The following is a 25,368-nucleotide window of genomic DNA, read 5'->3' on the forward strand; positions in this document are numbered from 1 at the left end:
CATGTCTCATAGAGTAGTTGCATTAATCGAATACTATTTTGGGGGAATCTTGTGTAATACAGCACGCCGCGCTCAAATGCAATACCAAGCAAGACTTCGTTCAGCAAGTGTCATCCATGTCCTCCCCATCATTGTGGCTCAACGCCCAACCTCTTCCTCTGGAATCATCTTGATTTGAGTTCTGAGCTGATTTCTTCTCCTCTCACCTCTTGTTTGAATCAACCTCGCTCCATCACGTGCATTTGAGATCAGGTCCTTGACCTGCACTCCTGTTCTTGAAAAAGACTTGTGTTCTGGTGACTTCTTTGGACAGTGCGGTATAGAACGAGGCATGCCCAGTTCTATCGAGTTGCGCTTCTCGCTTCGCGCAAAGATATCCTTGACAACTTCCCTCATACCGCCATCATCTGCATAAAGCTCATCTTCATCATCGATTTCAAAGGTACTGCGTGGCGGAGAAACAACGCTCCCAGTTTCTGATGAAGGAGGTATTGAAGGTGAGTATGGCCCCTTTGTAGGATAATTGGCGGCCGTCAGAGATGCTCGGCTAGAGCTCGTGGACAAAGCCGAGTCTTTCCTTCGCGTAAAGAGGGATCTTGCCCCAACACTGAGGCGTCGACTGAGCGAGGTGCGTGATCGTGTAAGAGAAGAAGCACCGTATATGGACTGCCGTTTGTCGTTGTTGGCCAGTCTGGTGGCAATGCGATGATACTCATCCGCTGTTTCGAGGTCGCTGAAGTAGTTGTAGGATGAACCGGCCTGCCAGTTGGCATCTTCATCGAAGGGGTCTTCTAGGTTGGAAACTGGTTCTAATGCTGTCATTGTTGATATTGCACTACTCAGACGCTTTGTCTTAGCCACATGTAGTGAAACAGATCTCCTTTGGGCTTTGGGTGATTCCGGAAATGCATAGCTGTGATTGCTCAACACGCTATCACAGTCTGGCTCGAGAGGAGGCATGCTGCTGTCAGAGGACCTTGGCTGATAGTCTGCGAGTGGTGTGGGCTCATCATCAAATATGGGTTCGTCCAACGAGATTGCGTAACCACTTGACGAGTCGTCTCGCATGGATTTTGGTGAAATGGAAGGCGAATACTGAGGCCGCGATATAGCGGACGTCCAATCAATGCCAGGCCCAACGTCGTGGCCCGTAATCTGTTGAATTTTCTGAGATGATCTTCGTTCACGGAGTGAAGTGGTACCAGATATACTCATTCGCGATGCCCTTTGTCTTGTTAGAGCCTTGGGAACAATCAAAGGGGGTTGCTGAGGCAATGTTTTGGGATCATTTCCTGGGCCTAATGTTTGTGGGAAAGCACTGAATCTTGGTGTTGGTTTCGCCTTTGACGAAGTCCTGGAAAGCGTCGTTGGAGGTGAGGGCAAGGGCCTATTGCGATAAAGGTATGCATTTTGAGGTGGCAGTACGAGTTCGATACTGCTCACTGGGCGCGTGCAACTTGTCATCTTGGTTGAATGTCCGCACTTGTCGATGGCTCGATCTTGTCGTTTGCTGTATAAGTCGGTCGCCTCAGGATATCGCAGGGTCAGGGCCCTGCATGTAGGATGACTTGTTGGCTTGCAACCCTGTGCTGCCAATGGTGGTCCCGCGAGCGACAGAAGCTGGTCCCCGATCTAACCTTGAAAGCGTACGGTGCCCTTTGTCTTGGATAAGTACTGCGAACTTCGAGCTAGCCCCCCCAAAAGAACTTTCTATCCTTCGATATCACCTTGAGAGATCGATGCCGTTGAAATAACTGTGCTGTTGAATTCGAAGGAAGCACAACCAAAGTCAGTGCTGATAATGCGAGACGGAGGAAAAGCCTCGTTTTGCGTGGCCTTGAGTCGCCAACTACATCTTAAGACTTTATCCAGGCAATTGTGAGTTTGAGCCGTCATAGTCCGTCGACGTGATCAAGCCTATAGAATCCCATTTCCCTCCGGAGCCACCTGGGATTTAGCGGGCTGTGGCGGGAGGCTTGAGTCTAGGCTCAGTAAGTCGAGCGACACATATTGGCCAAGGCCGTGAGTAGCATTCCAGCAAGCTTTTCCCTTCCGAGTGTGTTGAATGCGAAGACTGACCGCACAAGCCTCGCGAAGTGTTCGCAAAGGAAAAAGTCTGTCTTTTCGTCTTCCATTTCGGTTAAGTGAACGAAGATCTCAAAGCATCTTCTGCATCTGGATGTGGCGGCCTGAGAAGCACGCATACTGCAAAAAGTCATTATCGTTGGAAGCCTTCTGGCTATGCCCATAAACAAGACAAGAAAAAGAAATAGAGACGACACTGCAATGTAGTCGCTAGAAGCCAGGGGGCACCATCACACGCGCCAATGAGGCCGGTACCTCCAAGATTCACCACATTGTAACATTATATCGTCAACTTTCACCGAGTTCCAGTTTGTCTTTAATTCGTTTGATATAGCTATATTTGTAATTAGATTGAACATTGGTCTAGGAGGGGCAAAGCTGTCATAAGTAGACGTGGGACGAGCCATCCGGGCCATGATAGGATGATCGTCAGGTCATAATCATGAATCTGTAAGCTTTCCCAGTTACCGGGAATGGCCTCGTGGCAACTCAAGCCTTTGCCGGCCAAACCCTGATTGATTACGGTATTTGGCCCAGCACGAAGCCTCAGTGAGGAATGTTGACTTGGTGAGGAGCATAGAACTAGGGGAAAGCGTCCAAATCTTGGTCCAGAAGCGTGGTCGAGTATTTTGGCGAAGCCGTAGTTACTATACAGCCTGCCCCATTTGACCAGGCTGACCGCCGTCTGGGTTCCCCGAGTAATTTAATTGATGACGCACTTAATCGTCTTCGTTATCTTTGCCTTGGTAATCTCCAAGTAGGATATCGTCGACTCCAAGGCCCGAAGAGTTGTTTCTCAACCATTCTGTCTCGACGCGGAAGAAGATCCATACCCATCGACGGAACACTTCGAGGAATTCAATCAGAAAGATGCCTCCCTCAAGATCGCTGAACCTATCGAGACGTCCATTAAGCTTCATGGACCATGTGCATCTCAACATCAGATCCATGCCGATCACTAGATAGTAGAGGTTAGGATACCTAAAAACAAGACGATCTCGAAGTCCGAAAGGATGAGTGGGTGATTCTCGATCTTGCTTCGGAGAAAAAAGTGTCATGTCCCAATCCTTGGCCACATCCCAATAGAAAGAGTATAGCGAGTTGATGAGTACAGCAACAAGCCAAGCCTTGTGAAGAGCTGCTTTGGAGTCGGGATCTTCTGCCGACCTTTGCCAAGCACTGGTAATGAGCACGGGGAATGCAGTTGAATATTTGAGAGCGTTGGCCAGGTGCTGGCCACCCCATCCTGTGGACTCTTTGTATGGGGCTCGCCGGACTCGAAAGTACTCGATCAAGCACTGTCGAAATCGTATTAAGCTCGGTACCCCCATAATGAATGGTACGAGCACTGTTCCTCCACAATTGCGATCAGGTCGCTGCGTAGACGAGCCTTCTGCTGAGAAGAACATGCATAGAGTAATGAAGAGATCTCCAAAAACCTTGGCATACGATGTCAACACATCCGCCAACAGAATATCCCCAAACTTGCCGTCCTGCGGCTCAGCAAGCCCGCCCAAGCTCACGCGTCGCAAAGTTGCCAAGAATCTTCTTCTTCCTCCGCTGGGCAGATTCCTCAATGGAACAACGAACATAGCAATCAAAGCAGTGAGATATGTCAAAGGCATCCACCCGAAAGCAACGACACGCTCAGGCATGCCCCATGTGCAAACCCAAAAGAGAGACACGGATAGAGCGAACAACGCCGAAAGTGCAATAGCGAGGCGGTACGTCGAGCCATGGTGCGGAATATGTTGCGGCGATGCTCGACCGGGATATCGAATCAACTGTGGAACGTCGACGTTGAAAAGATAGAGACAATGAAGATTCAACCCCCATCCCCAGACAGCTGTCATCTGTTAGAAAAAGGTAATGTGGCCAGAGTAGGGTTCCTGCTCACCCAAAGTTGCAATAAAGCCAACACGGTATGGCAGAGGGAAAGCCAAGCTGAAGGAGTCAAGCCCCGGGTCAACAGCCGGATCACCGTCCATTGAACCGAGCCGCCATCGAGCGAACGTCACAGGCTTGTTGAACAATGAGATGCAATCAGGAGCACAGAAGAATGAGGACCAAGCGACAGCGGCAAAAGAATGACAACAGCAACAGGGAGGGTAAAGTTCATGAGGGTTTGCGACAGTCCAAGCTGTCCTCAACTTTAGGTGAGATTAAGCATGAGCGGGTCCACATTCTTTTTCTCAGGGGTGTTTTGCGTCTATCCCTGATAGACGTCAGCCTTTTCTTATCAGGCTTGGCACGGTTATCTTAGCCACAGCTGTGCGCCATAATCATGTCGGCGCCACACTCGCGACAGTTGCGCGGCTGACATAATATTTCAACAAAAACCCCCACGCGCAACCGAACTCATCGAGACCCCACCAACCCTTCCCACCACACCATACCCACCCATGCCCACGTTGCTTTTGAGGTTGTTTGTTTGTGGAAGGATCATCATCCAGCGACGTAAAAAAGTTCTAAGCGACACACGGAGGACTGGCAAGCGACAATTCAGGGTGCAGCGGCTTCGAGGACCTCGATATCCGCCAGCATGAGGGGGGGATGAGGCTGTCGAGACCCTCGTCAGCTGCGGAACTTGGCAACCTGAACAGCTAGATCGACAGCGCTAGACTCTGAATTGTAGCCGCACTCCTCTTGTCAGGCCGTTGAAACAAGCCCTCTGGCTTCTGCAAGCCCACATACCTTTCTCGACGCTAACAAGCTCCAGCCCAAAGGCCCTAGTCCGGCCACAAGCGCTCCTCACCGTAGATCTAAGGGTTAAATCCGGCTTGATACCATTCGCTAGCCCGAGTTTTTGGAACTGCGAGGAGGTTGCGGAACAGCAACTCCCCTTGCCCCGGCAGACCAGGTCTCCATCGGAGGCATGGTACATACAGCAGCTTGCAGGTAAAGTGTAAGCTTGGTCTGCGGAAGTTTGCTCTTGTCACTTCTCCCTTGTCATTTTCGTCGGCTCACTGGTAGGCTGGTCCTGGCGTAGGTAATACGCTATCGACTGATGGCCCAGTCAAGGAAGGTCTATATCCGTCGGGGACTTGGGAAGAAAATCCTTTTCAGTCATGAAATTATCCGGTTGAGATGGCTCGTAACCAATGAAGAACCTTGTCCCACCTGCCTACATTGGGCTGCGTGGACTGGGAAGAGGGGCATCATATTCGCTGATCTACGAGGGGAGTTTATGCAAATCAGAATCACATTCACATTAATAACATAACTGGCCCTCATCCGAAGCTGTCCATAGTTGGAATGCTCTTGCAAGGCTGAAAAGAAGGACGTGGCATTGGACGATTCGGTTTGTCTGGGTGCACCCCATTAATGACCTATGACCAGACGCCACTGTCACCTCTCCAGCGGGAATGACACAATGGCTTCGGTTTCTTTGTTAACGGACCCTGCGAAATACAGAAACAGACCCAGCCTTTCTTTATTGAGCTCCTGATGCCTGCCGATGAACCCGACACTCTCCCACTTTCCCACCTCCCAGGAGCAGCAGCACCAGGGCGTGAAGTAAGGCGAGGTGTGGCTCAAATGCACCCGACAGAGGAGAATCCTGGCGGACGCAATCTTCCTTGAGCTCAAGTCAAAAATTCGGCGGCACAATCGGCTGCCGACTGGAAGCCCCCCCCCCATATAGGCCAACCAGTCCGCTGTCTGACACATTGGCGGAACCCAACCTGCGGTTCTTCATGATATTCATGGATGCTCCATTATCCGGGTTCCTGGATCTAGAGGCTTTCTAGCGGATCCGATTATCATGTATTCTTCACAGTCGCCAAGTTTTACCGCCGAATTTATCAAAGAAGAACCCGGAAAGCCAGTCCCCCAGAAGCCCGTCCGAAGAAGGGGTCTGAATGATCAGATAAAATGGGTTAAGGCGTGGATGTCAAAGTTACCTCAAGGGGATGAGGATTGGGACAACAACAGACCTTCGACACTAGAAGACATTCTCCGTCTGCGTGATCGTTTGACCATCTCTCACGTTGAGTCGCGTCGGGACATGGACTGGCTCACTCTTCTCGAGACCTATGCTGCTGCTTCCAAAGACTTTGAGGGACGAGAAACTCAGCTTCACTGCATGGTAATGGTCGCAGCCTGTCACGTGGCTCATGATCAAGGCCTTACCATAAACGAGGTTATGGATGCCATGGCTAAATGCGTTACTGGAGGCAGTGATACTCTTAGATCCAAGCGATTCGCACTACCCAAGTGTGTCCAGATTGGCGATGAACTTGCTAAAGTACTGGGGCCACGGGCATATGAGCTTCCATTGAGAGGTAGGCTGTCTTGAGCCCTCACTCGATTTATTTGATACAAGATCCTTTGTTCTCACAACGTACAAACTAGTAAACTCCTATTTTACTTTTGGCCAGCACTTTACCGTCGAATGCTTCCCGATACTGCGCAGAGAGTCTGCATTTGCACATCGTCCAAACAACAAACTACCCTCTGACTTACTCCGAATCCCAAGTCTTGTCTATGAACTCTGTGACGGGAAGGTTAGGTAGGTGACGGTGTCAAGTCACTCCTGTGTCGATTTCTGGACTCACAATCGGCAGTCTACAACAAATCGAGAAGGCTCTAGAGCCAGGCGGTGCGAAGTCCAAGGCGAGATCGAAGTCACAGACGAAGTCGAAGTCGAGGTCGACGGGCAGCCCAGACAGCACCTGGAGTGTCGTTTCGAGCGCGGATACGGAACATGATATGATACATATCATGAAATAGAACTTGTCGTTTGCCGGAAAGTCTATATGGGTTCCAGGTGGAGAGGGATGTAGAGGAACCTTATGTGTCCTCCTTGAGCTTTGAGCCCCGTTTCTCGGAGATGAAGGGCAGATGTTGGTTCCCACGTCTCCTTCTGCGAGGACCGTTTGTCTCTGGAAACGAGCTCAACATCGTATTTTGTGTTTCCGAGGGCCACGACAATTGCAGTATACCCTTTTAGTAATGTCGACGTGTTGCCTTTTTCGAGACGAAAAGCCTGTGGGCTAATTTCAGGCATTTTGAGATCTTTAATGACCATTCCGAACCCTCTAGCCCACGATTTGAGGTCCTCTTCCTGCCAAGTATTAACATGTGATGAAACCAGGGGTTTCGATTACTCCATGAACAAGAATAACTAAAGGGCAAATAATACCAGATCTTGTAACAAAGCCTCACATAGTAGTCCACATGACTTTGGAAAACCATAAGTCAATAACCCTTCTTTCTTCTCAACAGGAAAGAGAGTCAAAACTTCTGTCGTTGCGTCTTGTTGTAGAGCCTGCACACGAGGGCTTAGAGGCATCAGCCTATACAAAGGAGTTGTCATGCTTGGGTGCTTTCATTGCATAAGTTGTGTGCCGCCAAGGAGAGTTAGAAGACAGCCGGGACCTACAGAAAAAGGCACAGCCGACCTGGATTACCTTAACAATTACTGCATCCGTACACGACACGTTAGGCAGCTACCTTGGGAAATAAACCGGGGTGCCTCAGGCTTCACGGCAGATCAGATCGTCCGCCGGGGATTGAGGATGGATGCCGTGGTGATCCCCTATCCGATGACAATCTAGCTATATGGGCGTCGGGAAAAGAGAGAACTCGTATCATGAATTTTTCTCCCCCAAGTATGTACTTTCATTCTTCTTAGCAGCCTGGGAACCCTCAATGGCCGCAATGCTTGTTCTGCGAGACAATTGCTGGCCTTTGCTATATCCACGCCAGGCTTGTCGAGAGGGGAGAGGAGCCCCAGCCCAACCGTTGACGGACGGATCTTTTCTTCCACTAGCACGCGATGGCTGCATTATTTCCGCTATTTAAGTAGTAGAGATATAACTAGTGACGCAGAGTTTCTTGGTTGAGTCTGAAATGCATCTTTTCAAAGGCTGCAGGCTTGGATTTAGTTTGCAAACAAGTGAGGTGAGAAGCTAGTCAATGAGGCGTGAGCAAGTTTCCCCCTCGTCAGGCTCTTGCAACCCTTCTGAATATCGTTGCGGCCTAGATCTACGATGCCTGAAGATCATCTTGGTCAAGTTCTAAAAGACATCGTTTTGTGTATCTAGCCTTGCCTCATTCGTCTTTAGCTCTCCAACCATTCAAGCTTGGTAGAACATCGCCGTTCGGTTCCTTTCAGTTGAGATGAGTCTCTGAGCTAGGCAGCTTGGACTCCCGATAAATCAGACAGACTCGCAAGCTTACCCGAGTCCGTTGAGCTTGTAACTTTGCTGAGTAGATAAGCATGTCAATATTGTCCACTTTTTCGTCAAGCGTGTTTGTGTTTGTGTTAGCTTTCGGCTCTAATGTGATCGCCCGGAAATGAGGTATTGGCCCACTCCTTCTCTGGACGGATGTGATGCCAGCCTCAGATCTACAGTACTCTAAAAAGCCTTGGATTGGTAGGGCTCTCGGTATTTACTGACGCCTTCTTTTGGGTGCTGGTCCCTGACTCGCGAGCTTCCACATTTCCGTGTCTCCGCCTTGGCTAAACGCTGGACCAGGTAACGGGGTTATCCATGATCATGGCAAAGCAAACTGACACTCGGGGATATATACATGGGCATTCCCTCTCTTCACATGACCGTATAGACCAATCAACACGGCTTGCTCGCCTTTAGATATACCGAGGTCCAAAGAGATTACGGCCCAAAGGGATCTTGTCCTGGAGGAACTCCATCCCTTGAGGGAGGTTGATAGTACGTAAACAAACACCAAAGAGCCTTGGATGATCTTACCGTTTCTGTCGGCTCTAAAGGCAAGCTACGAGTTCCACATTGTCTCTGCAAACCCCGCAACCGATCTACGAGCTAACAGGCTTCCCACGCTTCCATATCATTCCCACATTGTGCTAAGTGCGGCGGAAGTTGCCAGGCCACGCAGACAGGCCCAGGGCTGAAATCGATGACATTGATTGATTGACAGCCTCTGGTGCCGTGTCTGTCATCCATCGGCTATCGACTGGTCCAATTTTCAGGGGTCTCATCTCTTTGTCTGTGCGTTCCGAGCGCACCAAAAAAAAAAAAAGGGTTTGAAATACTTTTAATATCACTCCATTCAATCGCTTGGACCTTCAGTGCCCGGACTTTACGTATATGGCCAATTACCGGCTTATGTACTCTGTATGCACTGATGAATTATCAAGATTTAGGGTTGGGGTTTTACCTAAAAGGGGCGGGCCGTGCCTGTAAGAAGCGCCGTTGTGCAGATTAAACCCGTCGTATTCACTGCGTTGATGAGGCGCAACCGAAATGCTTGACACTTTTGGCAGCCAGTGGTAACCAGCCATGGCCCGGATTATGTCCGGAGGTACATTACTAAGTTAGTAGGCATAACATGGTCTATTATTAGACTGCATTCACGGATTGAATAACCGAAACCCGCCTGAGGAAGAATGCAACGACCTCATTCTCGTACCGTCCTAGCGTCCCTATGTCAAAAGGGGCCGATAGATAACAAAATTGTAGCACCTAATGTAACAAAAGCAAGTGGCTTTTGATATAACACGTCAGATACCAATTGTATGTAAGCTGTTGCTAACCAAGTTCAGCCACCAGGACACCGATCATATCACTTGATAGTGCGTGCCAAGCCAAAGGATTGGCTCGTTCTGCTTACCCGCAATCCTTGAAAACCATTGATGTCGGGAAAAAAGGTATGGAGTGGCGCATCACATACCGTTTCGATGTTCAGCTATTGGCTATAGGATCCTTGATGTCTTGCTACATACTATCTAAGGCACACGTATATACCTAAACACGTTCCTTTTCCTCCTGTAACTACAAGGCACTGAGGAGCATTTCTGATGCGTATCCGCAAAATGATGCTGTCCTTGGCATCGGAAGTGATGTACTAAACAGTCTAGGCTGTACCCTGGCAGGACGAACTCCCGGTCGAGACGTTGCCAATTTCTAATTATAGATGATTTCGCTTAGGTAGCGACTACTACTTGTTACGGCCGGCGACATGAAAACTCGGGTTACACCAACAGGTTTCTGACCAAGCCCTTCACAACCGGCCGGCGCAGGAGAAGCAGAGAAATTCATGTGGTAGAGTTGCATACATACATACTGAAGGAGTGCAACAGACCGAATGAGGGCATTAGTTGCGCCTCTCCTCTTTCTGGTATCCTATAACTCATGTTGTGGGTTAACTAACGCCAAGGTACCAATAATGACTTTCCCGTATATCCATGATGGTCTTCTATGAAGAACGATAACGGATGTGATGCTATTGGAATTACTGGTACACTAGCTCCACGTACCTAAGGTACCTCGCTTGTGCGAGTATACATAAGAACACATCCATGTCACCTCTGGTTTGATCGTCCCAGAAATTCCAACAGAGGACGAATGCGCGTTCATTGCTGCTGTAGCTTGTGATTCGACATTTGATAGTGAGACAAAGACATGTGGCTGTCGCGAAATGTCACCTCGACCACCAACTGCAGACGCTGAAAGAGTCACATTCGCCATGGACGCCGCTTACATTGCTCCACCATTTACAGCATCTACCTAGTCCAGCAGTTGTCCTTATAGGTAGTCAACCTCTAAACGGCCTTGTAACACTAGGAAATCGCCTTGGAAGACAACTATAAAAGCGCTACAGGCAATAGACAGAACGCCCATCAGGTTTCTACCCCAACGAACGAGTCGACTCCAACTCATCTGTCTTAAATCATCCAGTACCATACTTCGCATGATTGAATGCTTCATCTCCCCTATCTTTGGGGTTTCACCAAGCACCCTGCATGTTTAGTGCAACACTACACTACGCCACCATCTCGCCTGGTGTTGGCTAATCCCGTGGTTGGCGAAATGTTCTCATGGACACCATTGCCCTGTCAAAGGGCGACCTTCGCATCCATCCGTCCTCTGAGGCCGAAACGCGTATACGATAAGGTTGTCTCTCGGAAAATTCTACTCATGATGCCATAGACCAGTCATAGACAAGGATGGATGTGGGTCACCTAACTAGGGAGTGCAAATGGAAAATGAGAAACTCTTATGCACTTTCGTTACCAATAGAGAAAACCAGGCAGCCTGTCATGTTTAGGTACAGCAAAATCACAGATATATACATAAGTACCTAGGTAGGTAGGTAGGTAGTAATTACAAACCTGACACCACGTAATAAGGTTATGGTTAACAAGTAACCTATTATTGGGGCACAGTAGCATAGCAGTAACTTATCAGAGTTTGTTTCGATAGAGAGGCATCTCTATCCCTTGATTTCCTCCCATTTGATCTCAAGTAATTAATGCCAACCGGAGTCAAGGGCCGGTATCAAATCGACAAGAATCAAGAGTCGAAGATTATTCTACAAAAGTCGTACATGATATCAGCAATCCTTAATGATTTTTCAATGAGCTTTAGTTTCAGCTCGTCTTAAAAAAGACACGTTAACACGGTCCATTGCACTAGGGCCCGGACGGCGTGCTTATATTAGTACAGTACCTGTAGTTAGTAGGTACCTAGATTTAGAGGCGATGATGTCTACAGCTAGGGACGGGGAACATGGGAAATGCAACTGGAGTACTGATTAAGCTCTGGCAATTTGCCGATCAACCATAGCCCTCTAGATACACCCAAGCAATCCTTTTCTTTCAATGCAGTTCAATTCAATTCAATTCAATTCAATTCATTCGAATCTTGTGTGTCGTATCCTGCTTTGTCTTCTAAATCAAGGGCCTACCAACTACTAACCTTACCTACCTAGTGCTTACATCGAATCGCCCCCAAACTTTCCTTCTTCACCAAAAGGGAACCAACCATCGTTACGCCTCGAGCTGAACAGGAAGCCTCAGCCACACTCCGATACCTGCTTCCAGATCTGGACTCACACTCCTCGCCAAACAATCGACTCTACAATAAAGACAGATTCCCCAAGACACGATCTCCGCCATTCTCGCCTTCTCCTAGATATAGTCGCGACTCATCGACCTGACATGCTCGACGGTTTTCCACCATAGAGTGGCAAAGCGTCATGGACGCGTCGGTAACCGACGTCCGTCGCTCCAGTATCGAGAAGATGCCCATTTCTCCAACTCCGCCTTTTGACAGACTCCCCGACGAGATCATTGAACAGTGAGTAATGGCAGGAGTTTTCCGCAACTTTATGTCAAGCTTGTCCTTGGCCCTATCGAACGACTGGTGTCATCCGCAAGCGCCGTCCTCTCCTTTTATCTTGTGCTAACGTTTGTTATTCCCTCCTAGGATTCTTCGACAAACTGACCCCAACGGCTTTGCGTCTCTTGTGCTCCTGAACCGCAAATGGAGGGGTGTTTCTCAACGTGCTCATCTTTATCGCCATCAGCTATCGAGATGTCCTTCATATTCGGCGAGCCATCCCATACCACCACAATCGGACGACGACAAACTCCCCGAGTTGCGACGGCTTTTTGCTCGCGAAGTAAAGCGAAACCTCTTCCAGGCATACCTACGGCCGAGGGAAACGACATTTAAACTTATTTCGACTTCAATCAGCTCTTCATCATGTCCCGGTGGCGAGGGCATGCAATACAGTGCCTCCCCACAGGGGCACCATCTTCTGGCATATAATTCTGGCAGGATTTATGTGATTGACTTAAAAGATTTGAACCTGGAGGTCAAGAGGGAGTTGAAGATTCTTCGTCGGCCTGTCGCCGCTTGCATCAACGATAAAGGCACCCTCTTGGCAGTCTTATCTACTGAGATGCAGGTTGACTTGTACGACTTGCAACAAAGCCCACCCCGTCGTTCAAGGTCTATAATTCTTGACAACACTCCCCGAACGATTGCTTTATCGCCATGCGGTTCTGTTCTGGCTGCTGCTTATGAAGGTGGCATCGAGGTATCGTCTTTAAGGCCTGATGCGCTGGCCACTGATCGAAGAGCTGTGAAATGTGATGCTGTTGACGCTCTGTCTTTCTCATTTGATGGGACTCAAATTCTCGGAACTACTATTCATTCGGCGCCATCTAGCACCGTGATAATTACAGCTCCATACTATGATCCAGGCCCTCATATGTCCGAAGACAACCTGAGCCCCTTATGGACGACGTCGATCCTGTTCCCAAACACCAGTCGTGACTGCAGTCATGCCGTTCTGCTTCAGGATGGAAGCGAAGAGGAAGCAAGCTGGACTTTTACATATGACAGGAGTTTTGAGACCTTCCGAGCTGTTCGAATTGATGACCTTCGGAATGGCACCACTTACTTTACTGGACCCGTACCAAGCGCATCTCCACAAGCCAGTCTCATTCCCTCCACACTCCCTTCTACGACATATCGGGGTGACCTAGTGTCGGCCGGATTTCAAGGGAAGGAGGTATGGATATATGGCATACCTGAGGACTTGGACGCTGTCCCTGACAATGTGTCATCGTCAAGCGATGGCTCAGCATCTGGTTTAGGGAGACAAAATAGTGATCGGAGTGGTACATCGCGACGGGCATCTACGCGGATCAATAACCCGGAAGGTGTTAGAGTGCCTAAATGGCAGATTTTGTGCGACCAACTAAGAAACACCTTTGTTTCCGGCTTCAAGGTTGCCGAGCATGGGGAAGTCAAAACAGTGAAATGGGTCGCGGGGCATGGTACCTCATCTACTCAGGAGCGCCTGGTAATTGCCGCTAGGGGGGTCGGAGCACCGCGGTTAGTGACTGAGGAGGAAGACATGGATTTTGTCGATGGTGGTCGAGTTACACTCTTGGACTTTGACTACAGCATCACGAACGGGACCAAGTCAGAGATCATCATTGAGGTCGGCACTGATAATCCCGAGGTGCTGGAGGAAGAGCAACGCGATCTGGCAACCGAAGTCGCCATTGTGCGGCGGCGTACTGTCGCTCAAAGGCGAGGTGGCCGTGGCGGCTCGTCATTGCTTCGGGCTGCTACATCTGCTTCTCGACCTCGTGTAGCTCCTGATGCTGCAGCAATACCGGCGGTTCCACGAATGCCGCTAAACGATGGCCACAACAATGATGACGATGATCCTCTGCTTCCTCGAAGGATTGGTCAGCTTCCATCTCAGCCAGCAAATAGTCGGGCAGTCGTCGAGCCAGTGAGCCCCAGTGAAGATGGAGACACTCCTTCAATTGAGGAAATGGAGGCTTTAGATGCCCCTTATTCGCATGCTAGCCCACGATCCCAGACCACGCTTCGTCGTGCTGCGACCGCTGCCGCCGTCGACAGATCCCTTCATCCTCGAACGGCAGATGGGCGACGTATTGAGTATCGCCGTGCTGATGGCCGAAGAGAGCATCCACATGAGAGTGATGCTGACAATTGGGTACCTCCTCCTCCACCATATCAAAAGGAGGACCCAGGCCCCGATTTGCCGGCCTTTATGCGTGGTCCTTCTGTTGCTCCCATAGGGCTTGGCGGTGCATCTGTTCCCGCTCCAGCTCCAGTGCCAGCACTGCCAGATCATGCGATATCCGCCTCTGGTCGTCCCGGGACTGAGGATCACCGAGGACCCAGCACCGACTCCAAAGGCGAGCAGCCCGGAAACAACTTATCACAGCAAGCCTCTGGTCAATATCCTCTACAAGAGGATACCACTAGAGATCAACTGCAGGTTGGTGTTGCAACCCAAAACAGTGTGAGCCCTGTACCCCAGACGGATGAGGATGCTGATCTATACAACGCGACTCCCCCCCGTTCTCCACAACAGGACGCACCTCAACATACAGGCGAAACTTTTGAAACTAGGGCACGACAAACATCAATATCATCTGCTGTGTCAGCTCTTACATCTAGGGCTGTGACAGTTCCTATCAACTCCAGGGAGAGGCGGTCACCTTCACCAGTGCAGGCAGATATCTCCGCTTACGACCATTTTGGTCCAGGTACTCGAATGCCTGCGGTCAATATGGAGATTGTTCCATCGACCGTTTCTACGGCCCAGTTAGCGCCTAGAGCCAGGCGGCTCTCGAATGCTCAAACTTGGCCTCGAGTTGCAGGCCGTGAGGCTGAGCAAAATGTTGCCTCGGCTGATGGGTATCCATTCCCGATGTCTGCACCAGCCGAACAACAGGCCGCAGATGAATCGATTTCGGGCCTACCCCCTCTGCCGAGTTCGAGTCAGCTTGCGAGTCTTAGCAAAAGAGTCAGCCAGGGTAACCCAAGAAGGCTTTCTGGAGGGTTCCAGGTCCCAAGAAGGCCTGTCGGGAGTTTTGATGGTAGTTCGTACGTATCAAGCTCCCTGCCCGATTCATTATTGGCAGGGCCATCCAATCTCAGTCGCCCAGAACCCGATCAACCTCTTATAATTAGCACTCCTAAGGGTGTATCGGGCGCTTTCGACTCGCCAAGCCGGCAAGTATCTGGGCGAAGGAATGAGACTCCTCTATTGGCCCCGATCCCACGGCACCCACGGCCGGTACCTGGCTCGAACCAGAGGCCGACTGTTGAGCGACTTGAAACTATCTACAGTATTGCCTCGAGTCACGGAGGCAACCCGGCTGCCACCGTTCCACTGCCCAACCAGCAGGTGCCGGCATGGCTGCATGCTCCTCCAGTGCCGGTAACTAGGACATCACCAACAGTTAATCGCCGGCCAAGTCGTGCTGAGCGAAGCGCTGCTAAGAACATCAAAGATGCCAAAAAACGTGGTTGGTCAGCCAAACCTAAAAAGAAGAAGAAGAAGGCTGCAGATGCTGCAAGCAGTGCAGGTTGGACAGACATATCGACTGGTTCTGGAGAGAGGGAAAAAGAGAAAGAGAAGGACAAGAAGTGTATCGTCATGTGAGACATCGACATGCACAAATTGACTATTCTCGAGTAAATACTGGAGGTAATATCTAGGCTAGCGCCACATAGGAAGTTTATGGACATGATGGTTTAGGCACACATACCCAATCACTGCGCTTTTTGTTTTTTGCGATTCGTTTCCTTTGGCATGAGCCTTGCGGGCCGCATCCTGTTCGCTCGCTAGGTTCCCTTTCATCGATCAACAGGTTAGCATAGCGTGTTTTTTCATTGTCATGGGAGCGCCGGAGTCCGAGGAAACGGCTAACGGAAAGTGAGCGCTTCTTGATCGCTATGAGTTGTTTAGCTGTCGTTATATATCAAACATATACAAGGCTTGATACTGCACTGATGCAACTTGCTCTGACTGGTTTCTATGGCCCATTCCTTTTGTTTCGCGTGTCTTGAGGCGAGTTGATCAAATATTCACATATCATTTCTTAAATAATCTATCTATAACTCCTATCAAACATAAAACATTGCAATATTAAAACATAACAAGATTTGGGTCTTATTGAACTCGCCCAGGGTATAAACGACAGCTATTCCAGAATTTATGTCCACAACGCCCGAAATCAATTCTAGTGAGAGGATGTCACCCTGCACTGCAGATGGTGGTGAAGAGACGTTGCATTAGAGAGACGTGAATGGTGTAGCTCGGAGAGGAAATGGCGTGAGTCAGTGAGTTCTAGATTCTGGGAGTGGTTCCGGGGACGTAGGGCTTCCCTCGCCGCACGGCGCCAAGATCAGCTTCGTCCATCAGGTCGGTGAATGTTGTCGCTCTCGTCAGGGGGCGGGGTTTCACAATGGTGCTGGGGTCCGCGAAAACATTGATATTCTCGCTACTCGGCTCACGCTGAAGCTCAGGGGTGCTTGGTCGACGACTACAGTACGACGAGCCCTTCATAGCGCGAATCGGGGGCAGCCGAACGTTTCCATGTCGAAGAGACTCTTCATTGTCGAGGGGACTGGGCTGGGCATTGGGTGAGGGATTGGGTGAGTCGAAGGGATTCGGAATAGAGATGCGAATCCGCGGAGGCGGAGCGTTGAGGCGTGTGCCAGCACTGGAAAGCTGGCGCGCAGGCACAATGCTAGAGCGTTGGGTTGAAGGGGTCTTGAGAATGAAGTCGGCTCGGTAAGAGTTGGGCTGGCTGATGGGTTCGGAAATGATGTTCCCGAACGAGGCATCGCTCGTAGATCGACGCCCATAACCGTAGATATGACTACCCTTTTCTGAGCCCTGCGCATCACGTTTGTTCTGACGACGGACGTAGAGGAAGATTACAACGGCGATTATCAGAAGAATGATACTGCCGCCAACGACACTGCCAACGATGGAGGTAGTGGCAGGCCCCGAGTTGTCGGACTTGGAGTCTCCGTCCTTGTCTGAGCTATTATCTGAGCCAACAGCTGCTGTGGGCTCAGCGCTCGTGGAGGGTGCGGCGCTGATGGAGATGGTCTCGATAGCCCCCGTAGCGGTAGTTATCGCACTGGGAACAGGCGTAGACGTCTCATTGGGAAGCTCAGCGCCTTCTGGGACATTGGTCTGATCCTTGTCGATCACACACTGCTCGTCTTCACACGAGTATCCAAAAGGACAGCACTTCTGTCCACATTTCTCGAGATCGAGGTTGAATACTATCGTCTTGACAGGGGCGTTGGGAAACTCTCTCTGGTCCTGGCCGCGGATATCGCAAGTGATGGGCTGGATGACATTGCAGGTCTGGCCGCTGGGACAGCAAACTGCTGTGGTCTTGCCAGCGAGAAGTCTGCAAGAGTTGCCCTTGGGGCAGCAAAAGTTGGCGATGTCGCTATTGCATGATGTCTGATCCGCATCGCATGTGTCTTGGCGGGCAAAGATTGTGTTGGCTGGAAGAGCGGAGGATGTTGAAGCGTAGAGGGCTGTGATAAGCAGAGCCCTCAGAGGTGTTGGGAGTCTTCCCAAAAGCATATTTGGCGTGTAGGTATTATGCGTGTAGTTGTTGGTTGTTGTCTTTAGTGTTAGTTACTAACGTCAAGCGTTGGTTCTGTTGGTTCGTTGTCGAAGGAATGTCTTGGGGTGAATGCGATATTGTATATGCAAGGAGTCAAGGGAAGATGATGTGCAGATAGAAGAGTTGGCAAGTCAGACACAGCCAGCGCGTATGACAAAGAGGAAAGGAATGAGTCAACTGAACAAGTGAATATATGATTTGTTTTTGTTTGTTCGACAGAACAGCGAAGGTGAAGAGACGGATCAGTAAATACAGGACGCACGCAGAACAAGAGAGGGAGAGGGGGGAAAAGAGGGAGGACAAGGGTACTAGACAAAGACGGAGTATGGAGCCATGAGGTCACTGTCTTCTTTCCATCATGGACATGGTCTTCCCTCTGCCTTGCCGCCTTGTCCGCTGAGAGTCATCTCGACCCATTCGTGGACGATATTTCAGGCTCGACTGTCGCATCAGAGGCCATTGGGCGGTTGGCCAGAGATGATGAGAGCCAGTCACTGAGAGGGTCTAGGGCCTATCGCTTGACACGCCAGTAGACACTACGTAGGTGGTCGGTCTAGAACTGCTACATAGATATCCATGGGAGAATATAGAAATTGGTTTTGTTTGGCGATAACGTCGCCATGGTTGAGACAGACGAAAATGAAAATGCTGTGGTTGGCTGAGAGTCTCAGAAGATATTAAGCGCGCGGCGATGCATGTCGCGGATTGGTTCCTGTTGACCAGAGCCCAGTAAAAGTTTGGTTGGGGGGGGGGGCTCTGTCTCAGGCGCTGAAGACTGACGGCCAAGCGCTAAGGTTGGGCGCGTAGCCTTCTAACTTGGGCTCAGGCTGTAATGAGATCTAATGAGACGAGAAACTCCATGAGAGGTCACTGTTTGACGGCCAGTTTCTGGGCACAGAGTGGGTGAAGAAGTGTTGTGTTATTTAGTCTTCAACATGCTGTTTCTTGTCGTTGTGGGCTGCCTCTCTTTCGTTCTCGTCAGTGAAGTTGGTAAAATAGGTACCTAGGTACTCACTCCGCTGGCTTGTTCAGTGACGATAGATTCGTAAGGTAGATAGATAGATCCCAGCAGGCGAACCCGGTCACAGGAACAAAGCACCCGACGGATATCTTGGTCTTCAGTGCGTCGTCCTCTGGTTCTTTGTCCCTGCTGTAACATGACTGTATGACTAACTGAACCCCTACACTACACACATTATCGTGATACAACCTAGTCTAAACCACCAAAGCTTTCTCTGTGTCCTATAATTACTGTACTATTCTTCTTCTATATCCGTACTGTATGCCATTTACCCGATCATCCCCTCTCTGACCGACCCCCTTGTATTCGCCAAAGTCATCCCTGGACTACTCTCGCACACAGAAATGCATCTCACAGAATCCAGATTCGCTTAGGCCTCGGGGAGAGGCAAAAAGTCCACGTCTTCTCCGCTGCGGTCAGTAAAGAAAAGAACCTTATGCCCTGGGCTACCTACACTACAGGGGGCGTGCAAGTCACTAGATCCAGTAATTTCCACGCACTGTCCAGAAGCCCTGAAGACCAAGGTAGGGAGGATAAGGTTGTCTTTCCTTTTCTGTCGCTGTTGAGAATACGTGTTTGCCTCTAATTTCCGTCTTGTAAATCAAATGCACTGCTATGCGATGCGATGCGATGCGATGCGATGCGATGCGATGCGATGCGATGCGCTGATGTGCTGGTGCCTCTCTGTATCCCTCGCTGTAGATGCACTGCGACTCGTACGGAGTAACGGCTCATGATGCGGCATGCATTGGACATCCTCATTCATATAGAGTGAGGCCTTAAGATAGATGGTCTATAGGACGAGATACGTAAGGAAAAGGTTCCCTCCCAAACATGCATTCTATGAATTGTCCTCGTACTGCATTTGCATGGCATGGCACGGCACTGCATTGCATGCGGCTTCCTTTCCATACATCCGCAACGGGCATAAGGCCTCATTTCCCCAGTGCGTGTGCCATGGTATAAACATTAGGTTCTCAGGCCATTGGAAAACTCCCTGTATCTAGATGCCTGCATACCGTAGCAGCACATATCTGCATCTCATCAATACCACCCCCACGGAGAACCTGCCTCTCCCCGGCTTTCATGGTGTGATGATGCTGACCTCGGCAGGGAATAAATAAGCACACAAGGAAAAAGAACCCATCGTATGCGGAATAATGTGCTGGCATATAAAGTAATCAGGCCGAGGTATTAATGCCCATCCATCCCAGTTGTGCCTCTCGGAGTTGTGATCCCTTTTCAGAGGCTTGTCGTCAATTATGTGGTGTGATTTACATGATCAGATAGATACTGTCATCTCACCTTCCGTGGTCGTTGCACTGAGGGAATAAACAAGTGCGTGGTAATGTCACAGTTTAGAAAGCTAATTGCAACAATAAAGTGCTTTGTCCATTTGTCTGCCTTGTCTCAGCAAGGTCATAATGTCCTATCTGTATCCCGCTTCCTTTCTGGGAGCTAGCCCATAACCAGCTTCCCAGAGCCTCTCTTTTCATATCGTCATCCTTCACGGCGCATGTACTCCAGATCCTTCATTGCGCCGTTTCCCCCCATACCATTGCCCGCTTGGTATCATAGTAAAGCAATAAACAATAGCGAGTGATCCCGAGTCTCGCGGTACTCAGCCGCTTCCATCCAATGAATTGACATTTAAAACGGCATCGTGTTGCCGCCCCATTTGTTCCTGCATATGGCCATGTATCCTCTGCCAAACGTCCTATGCATGCATGTCCCTAACGCCTCGTCCCCCTATCAAAATATGTCGAGTGTGGTGCATCCAAGTGTCGCTCTTTGTGCTCCCACATTCATCTCAAAACGCCTTGCGGCTTCCTCTAGTAACCCATCCCAGTAGGTATCATTGTATATGAAGTGAAACGAAAAAAAGAAAGAAAAAAAAGATAACTCTGCCCTTTCGGGACAGGGAGTAAGTGAATAACATACCCTCGTGTAGGACATGGAAGTCTCACTTCCAAGCCTGGTCCTCGACGGCTGGCAAATGCCTGCTTCGCCTGATGAGGTGGTCCTGGCCGCTCTCATGTTACTGAAAAGAAGGAAGGCTAGAGCAGAACTTGATGGTCTCACCCAGCACGGTCCTGCTACCCTTCAAAGGCCAGCCAAGAAGGTTTGCAAAGAGCAGTGCTCAGATCAACAAAAAGTCCCATCCCTTCGATTCCATGACATCCCGCCAGTGGATGTGCAGCTGGGCCGCCTCAGACGTCGTGGACCCGGGTGTGCTCACACCCGAGAGGCTATCATTCTGAACCCACACCTCGTGCAGGAGGGTGGCTACACGTCCCATGGTGCCAAATCTAGCCGAGTCGCCCAGCTGAGCCAGGCGATCCTCGAAGAATGCACGGAATGAGCTACCAGGAACACTGATGGAGCCGCCAATGAGGTAGACCCAAGCAAGGTTGCGGTCAAACCCATTGGGGCCCGAGGGAATGTGTTGAAGCACAGTAGTCAGCTTCTCAACCAAGCCCATAGGTGATGGCTGCCTAGGGTTGAATCCAGGAACCAGGCTGCAGAGGAAGATGCGAGCAGCAATGCGGAAAGCCATGGTCATGTTCTTGGAAAGCTGCTTCGGTGAAAGGCTGCCATTGGCATTGAAAGGCATCTTGGGGCCTGCATCACCCATCTCGGTCAAGCTGATCTGCTCTCCGAGGGCAGAGACATGCTGGCACAGTGTGAAGTCATCCATGCCATCCTTCTTAAGAGACTCGAGACAGGCGATCTCGGAAATGAGATACATGACCCGGTCATCACAGCCCATCAGCTCCCGCAAGCCAAGGCTAGGGTTGAGCTGAGAAAGATGTTTCTCGCGGTAAGTGTGAGCAAATGTTGGTGAGCGGCCCTTCATGGTGGCACCAAGAATGTCAATCCATGACGAGAGAGACATGTTGAAGGGGGTTTGCATTGAAGCCCGAGTAGGGTCAGAGACAATTCCGGGAAGGTCAAGCTTCTGCACCAAGCTGATGGCAGCCTGGAAGTGCTGGTGCCAAGGAATATCGAGAAGGCCATCGTCATAGCGGCCAACGACAGACTGGAAGAAAATGAGGCCCAGGGTTGCCTCGAGAATTTGTTGGTGGTTCTCATCCTTCTTGAGAGCCTCGCAAAGAGCCCAGATGGTGGCATAGCGATGGCGCATGATATCGTTGTCAATGTCATCGGTAGAGGTAGAGCCACTGATATGTGATTTGAGGTGTTGGGCAGCGACACTCAAGCAGCAGTGAAGGTAGGCACTGTTTGATTGAAGAGCAGGGAGGATCAGGTCTGAGCTGACTGAGCAATGTTGATTGGACTCGAGGATGGGAAAGATGGTTGGCAGAACGAATTGGATGAAGTGGTCTAGCAGGCGCTGGTCATTCTCATCCAACTCAATCTTGACTTGCCTCGACTCTGTAGAAGGGCCATGTGAAAAGTCGAAGAAATTGCAGTTGAGGGTCTCCTCTGAAAGGGATTCCTTGCGCTCTTGGAAGACCTGCTCGGCCCACTCGCCGTCGAGAGGGCCGTTGGGCAGAACAGTACCAGCTGGGGGAGGAGTGTGGTAAGTGCTGAAGGTGGAGATGTGTGATTCGCGAACTGTGGGCACATCGTTCACAAACATCTGTCGCTCCGTCTTGACATCGATCTCATAAGGCGAGTAGCTGCCAAACATGAACTCGGGGTGCATTGGCGCACCGAATCCATACTCGTTGCCGCTGGGAGGGCTGTTGAAGTTGAAAGCAGCTGGGAATTGAGAGTCAATGGAGGCGGATCTTGTACGGTCGAGAGGATCAGTGAAGGTGGCTGATGTGGGAAGAGAGTGTGTGAGGCCAGGAGGGGAGCTGGTGACAGAGTTCTGGATGTTGTGTGATGACTTCTCAGAGAGCTTCTTGCGCTTGATGATCATCTTGATGTCCTCTTTGTGTTTCCTTCGCATATCGTTGTTACTCCACCACATGGGCCGCTTGTACTCGCATTGCAAGCCGAGGTGCTTGCAGGCTGTGCACATGGGAGTTCCCTCGTCGCATTTCTTGCGTCGCAAACGGCAAGTATAGCAGCCTGTGAGATTCATGTTAGCTCACGACACTTCAGTGAGATGGCGTATAAGCGGGCGTACCAGTTCTTGAACGACGATGCATCTGCGTCTTTGTCTTTGGCTTGCCATTGCTGGCTTTGGAGGCCGGTTTGGCCTTTGAAGACTGTGATACAGTCATGTTGACGGTGCTTCCAGTTGCTCGCGACACGCCTTTGCGATGGTCGGGGGGCAGCATAGACATTTGTAGGCTGCGATGCTTGGTCCTTAGAGTATTGGCGTGGTAGGGGACCAGGAGGGGTGTGTGATCGACAAGGGGGGAGTGTTACTGTGTAATCAGGGACCAGATGCACACTGTACTCAGAACCCGGGCCTAGTCGAATGTGGAGTCGATCAAAGCGGGACGGGATGGAGAAATTGTCTTTGCTTGTATTTTTGCTTTAAACTGGGCTGAGGATCCAGAAGCGAAAGCCAAGAGGTTGGGCGTTGGGAAATGTGACCGGGGGGATATCGAATCCGAAGTTGTCAAGTCCGTTTCAACAAGTCGAAAATTAAATTAGTGTTATTGTATCGGTCAGGATCAATATGGATCACTGAGCGAATTGTTTGATTTTGTGTGCAGTCGTGTAAGTGGCAGCCAGGCCAACGTGTCAGACTACAACGTATCGTTCTTTATTCCGTTTCGTTTCGAATCGAAATGTCCTTTTGGGAAATTGCGTAGTAATGATTGACTGGTTCGAAGCAAGTCCGGCTTGCTTGTAACTGGATATTGTAAAGATTGATGCGGGCAATAGAAAGGGCTTGAGGAGGGCGGTAAGAGAGGAAAGGGGATCAAGAGAACCTTGGGCGACACTTGGAATCTCTGAACATAACGAAGAAGAAAGAGGGCAAAATTCATGGGCGGCTGCTGGAGGGCTAAATCCTTATATTTTGGCCGCTTCTCTCGTGGCCCTTCACACGTCGATTCGATGATGGCTTCCCATCGTCTTGTTTCTATTTTTGCATCATGCACGACGAGCATGCCATGGCACCAGAGGCAGCGACTGCGCTTAGAGAAGCCAATTGGGAGAGTCGGTCAAAAGATGGTCTCTCTGTGCCCATCGGAACTCCACTCTAGGAATAGATATGCACAAAGAGAATAAGGCGAGCAGGGGTTCAGTCGTCTAAAGGGGAAAGTCGCGCATGGTGTGCCCATCTGGTCATCTATGGTCATAGCTAGCAGCCACTCTGCTCGCATGAAGAGCTCATCAACGGGGGGGTTGGAGCCCGTTCGGATCTAGCTCCTCACGGGAGGATATGCGAGGCGGGCGAGCTTGGACTTTGACTTTTGGCTTCTGGTTTGAGGCCCTCCACTTGTTGGTTATCTAGTACTCAAGGTTCAATTGCTATCCATCCAAATGCCTGGGAAGGCTGAGATGCGGTTCGTGATGTTTACTTTCGCCTAGTAGAAGGAATGTCCAGAGTTCAGGCATGAGCTCGGCTTTCACGCAGTAGATCTGTGTGGTGATTAGTATGGGTTGCTTCTTCAGTATCTATTCCTATCCCAAGAAGCAGTAACACCCACCATCATCTTGATGCTGATACGGATAGAGAAGCTCACCGGGCTGTTGCGCCTGCATCTGCATATGCGCGAGTATGTACACCGGAAGAGGGGAAATGCCAAAAGGTTGCACAAGGATCCGACCGCTAGCTCACCTCCTCTATCAGGTCTCATAGCAGGGTCTTTCCATGCTCAACTGGCAGAGAGTGTACTGTGCTGGTCTGAAAACTCTATTCGGTCGCATCTAAGATGGATTCATTAAACAGTAGCATCTAGTGCAGCCATGGTCAGTTGTGCAATTCACGATTTGCGAGTCATATTTCACGCTTCACGTCTTGAAACTCGGCCGAAGTGGACGATCGGGCCAAAAACTTGTTGAGCTCTAGGACACAACGGAGATAGGCTGGTGGTAGGAGAGGAGCCCTGGCCAAGTACCTAGACGATTTTTGACGAATAGAACAGTCAAAGAGGCGGTCAACCTTCAGATTGGTCAAGCGGCGAAAGACCTCGTGCTTGCAGTCCTGCAAGTGGCTGTCCGCAGCCGGGTCGAGAAGCCAGAAGCCCCATGGATGGCCGCCAAAAACACCAGGTCTCCAGTTCTAAAGAATGCCGGTATGGTTGGGTGTTACGGAACAAGTGCATGTCTTGACCAGGGGTGGAAGACGGTGACGTCTAACAGCGCGGGGGTTGTTGAAAAATCCCATAACTGGAGGTCACGAGGGTCTAAAGGGCCTTGTGAGCGATAAAGGAACGAGTCAATATGGGGTTATGGGTTCAGAGAGAGCATTGACATGTCTCTCTAGTTTAAGCCCAGGTAACCTCGAGCGTTGATCAGTCTGTGTCGAGACTTGAACAAATCTGCTCTGTAGTAAAAGTCAGTGAGACACAAGATATGATTGCTGCAACTGGGCGGCAACAACTCAGCTTAGCTCAGCTTGACGAACTGGGTACGTGAAGAATGGCGCTGAGCACTCATGGAACGCAAGACGCTATACATGGCTTCT

General features: G+C 50.2%; 6 protein-coding genes across 6 annotated transcripts; 2 read left to right on the forward strand and 4 right to left on the reverse strand.

The window, feature by feature from the left end:
• Positions 1–138: 138 nt before the first annotated feature.
• On the reverse strand, positions 139–822 carry J7337_002838 (uncharacterized protein; the record flags this gene model as incomplete). The annotated part of the gene is made up of 1 exon (XM_044820564.1): positions 139–822. The coding sequence occupies one exon, from the start codon at positions 820–822 to the stop codon at positions 139–141; it is 684 nt and encodes a 227-aa protein (XP_044684864.1).
• Positions 823–2,804: 1,982 nt separating this feature from the next.
• Positions 2,805–4,073, reverse strand: J7337_002839 (uncharacterized protein; the record flags this gene model as incomplete). The annotated part of the gene is made up of 2 exons (XM_044820565.1): positions 2,805–3,931; positions 3,983–4,073. The coding sequence occupies 2 exons, from the start codon at positions 4,071–4,073 to the stop codon at positions 2,805–2,807; spliced, it is 1,218 nt and encodes a 405-aa protein (XP_044684865.1).
• A 1,775-nt stretch (positions 4,074–5,848) lies between these two features.
• Positions 5,849–6,382, forward strand: J7337_002840 (uncharacterized protein; the record flags this gene model as incomplete). The annotated part of the gene is made up of 1 exon (XM_044820566.1): positions 5,849–6,382. The coding sequence occupies one exon, from the start codon at positions 5,849–5,851 to the stop codon at positions 6,380–6,382; it is 534 nt and encodes a 177-aa protein (XP_044684866.1).
• Positions 6,383–12,048: 5,666 nt separating this feature from the next.
• Positions 12,049–15,795, forward strand: J7337_002841 (uncharacterized protein; the record flags this gene model as incomplete). The annotated part of the gene is made up of 2 exons (XM_044820567.1): positions 12,049–12,149; positions 12,279–15,795. The coding sequence occupies 2 exons, from the start codon at positions 12,049–12,051 to the stop codon at positions 15,793–15,795; spliced, it is 3,618 nt and encodes a 1,205-aa protein (XP_044684867.1).
• A 687-nt stretch (positions 15,796–16,482) lies between these two features.
• Positions 16,483–17,745, reverse strand: J7337_002842 (uncharacterized protein; the record flags this gene model as incomplete). The annotated part of the gene is made up of 1 exon (XM_044820568.1): positions 16,483–17,745. One exon carries the CDS (start codon positions 17,743–17,745, stop codon positions 16,483–16,485), a length of 1,263 nt encoding a protein of 420 aa, XP_044684868.1.
• A 3,204-nt stretch (positions 17,746–20,949) lies between these two features.
• Positions 20,950–23,005, reverse strand: ADV1 (Transcriptional regulatory protein pro1; the record flags this gene model as incomplete). Its single annotated transcript, XM_044820569.1, has 2 exons — positions 20,950–22,850; positions 22,909–23,005. 2 exons carry the CDS (start codon positions 23,003–23,005, stop codon positions 20,950–20,952), a joined length of 1,998 nt encoding a protein of 665 aa, XP_044684869.1.
• Positions 23,006–25,368: the final 2,363 nt, after the last annotated feature.

The sequence above is a fragment of the Fusarium musae genome, chromosome 2 (genome assembly GCF_019915245.1).
Source record: "Fusarium musae strain F31 chromosome 2, whole genome shotgun sequence".
Lineage (NCBI taxonomy): Eukaryota > Fungi > Ascomycota > Sordariomycetes > Hypocreales > Nectriaceae > Fusarium > Fusarium musae.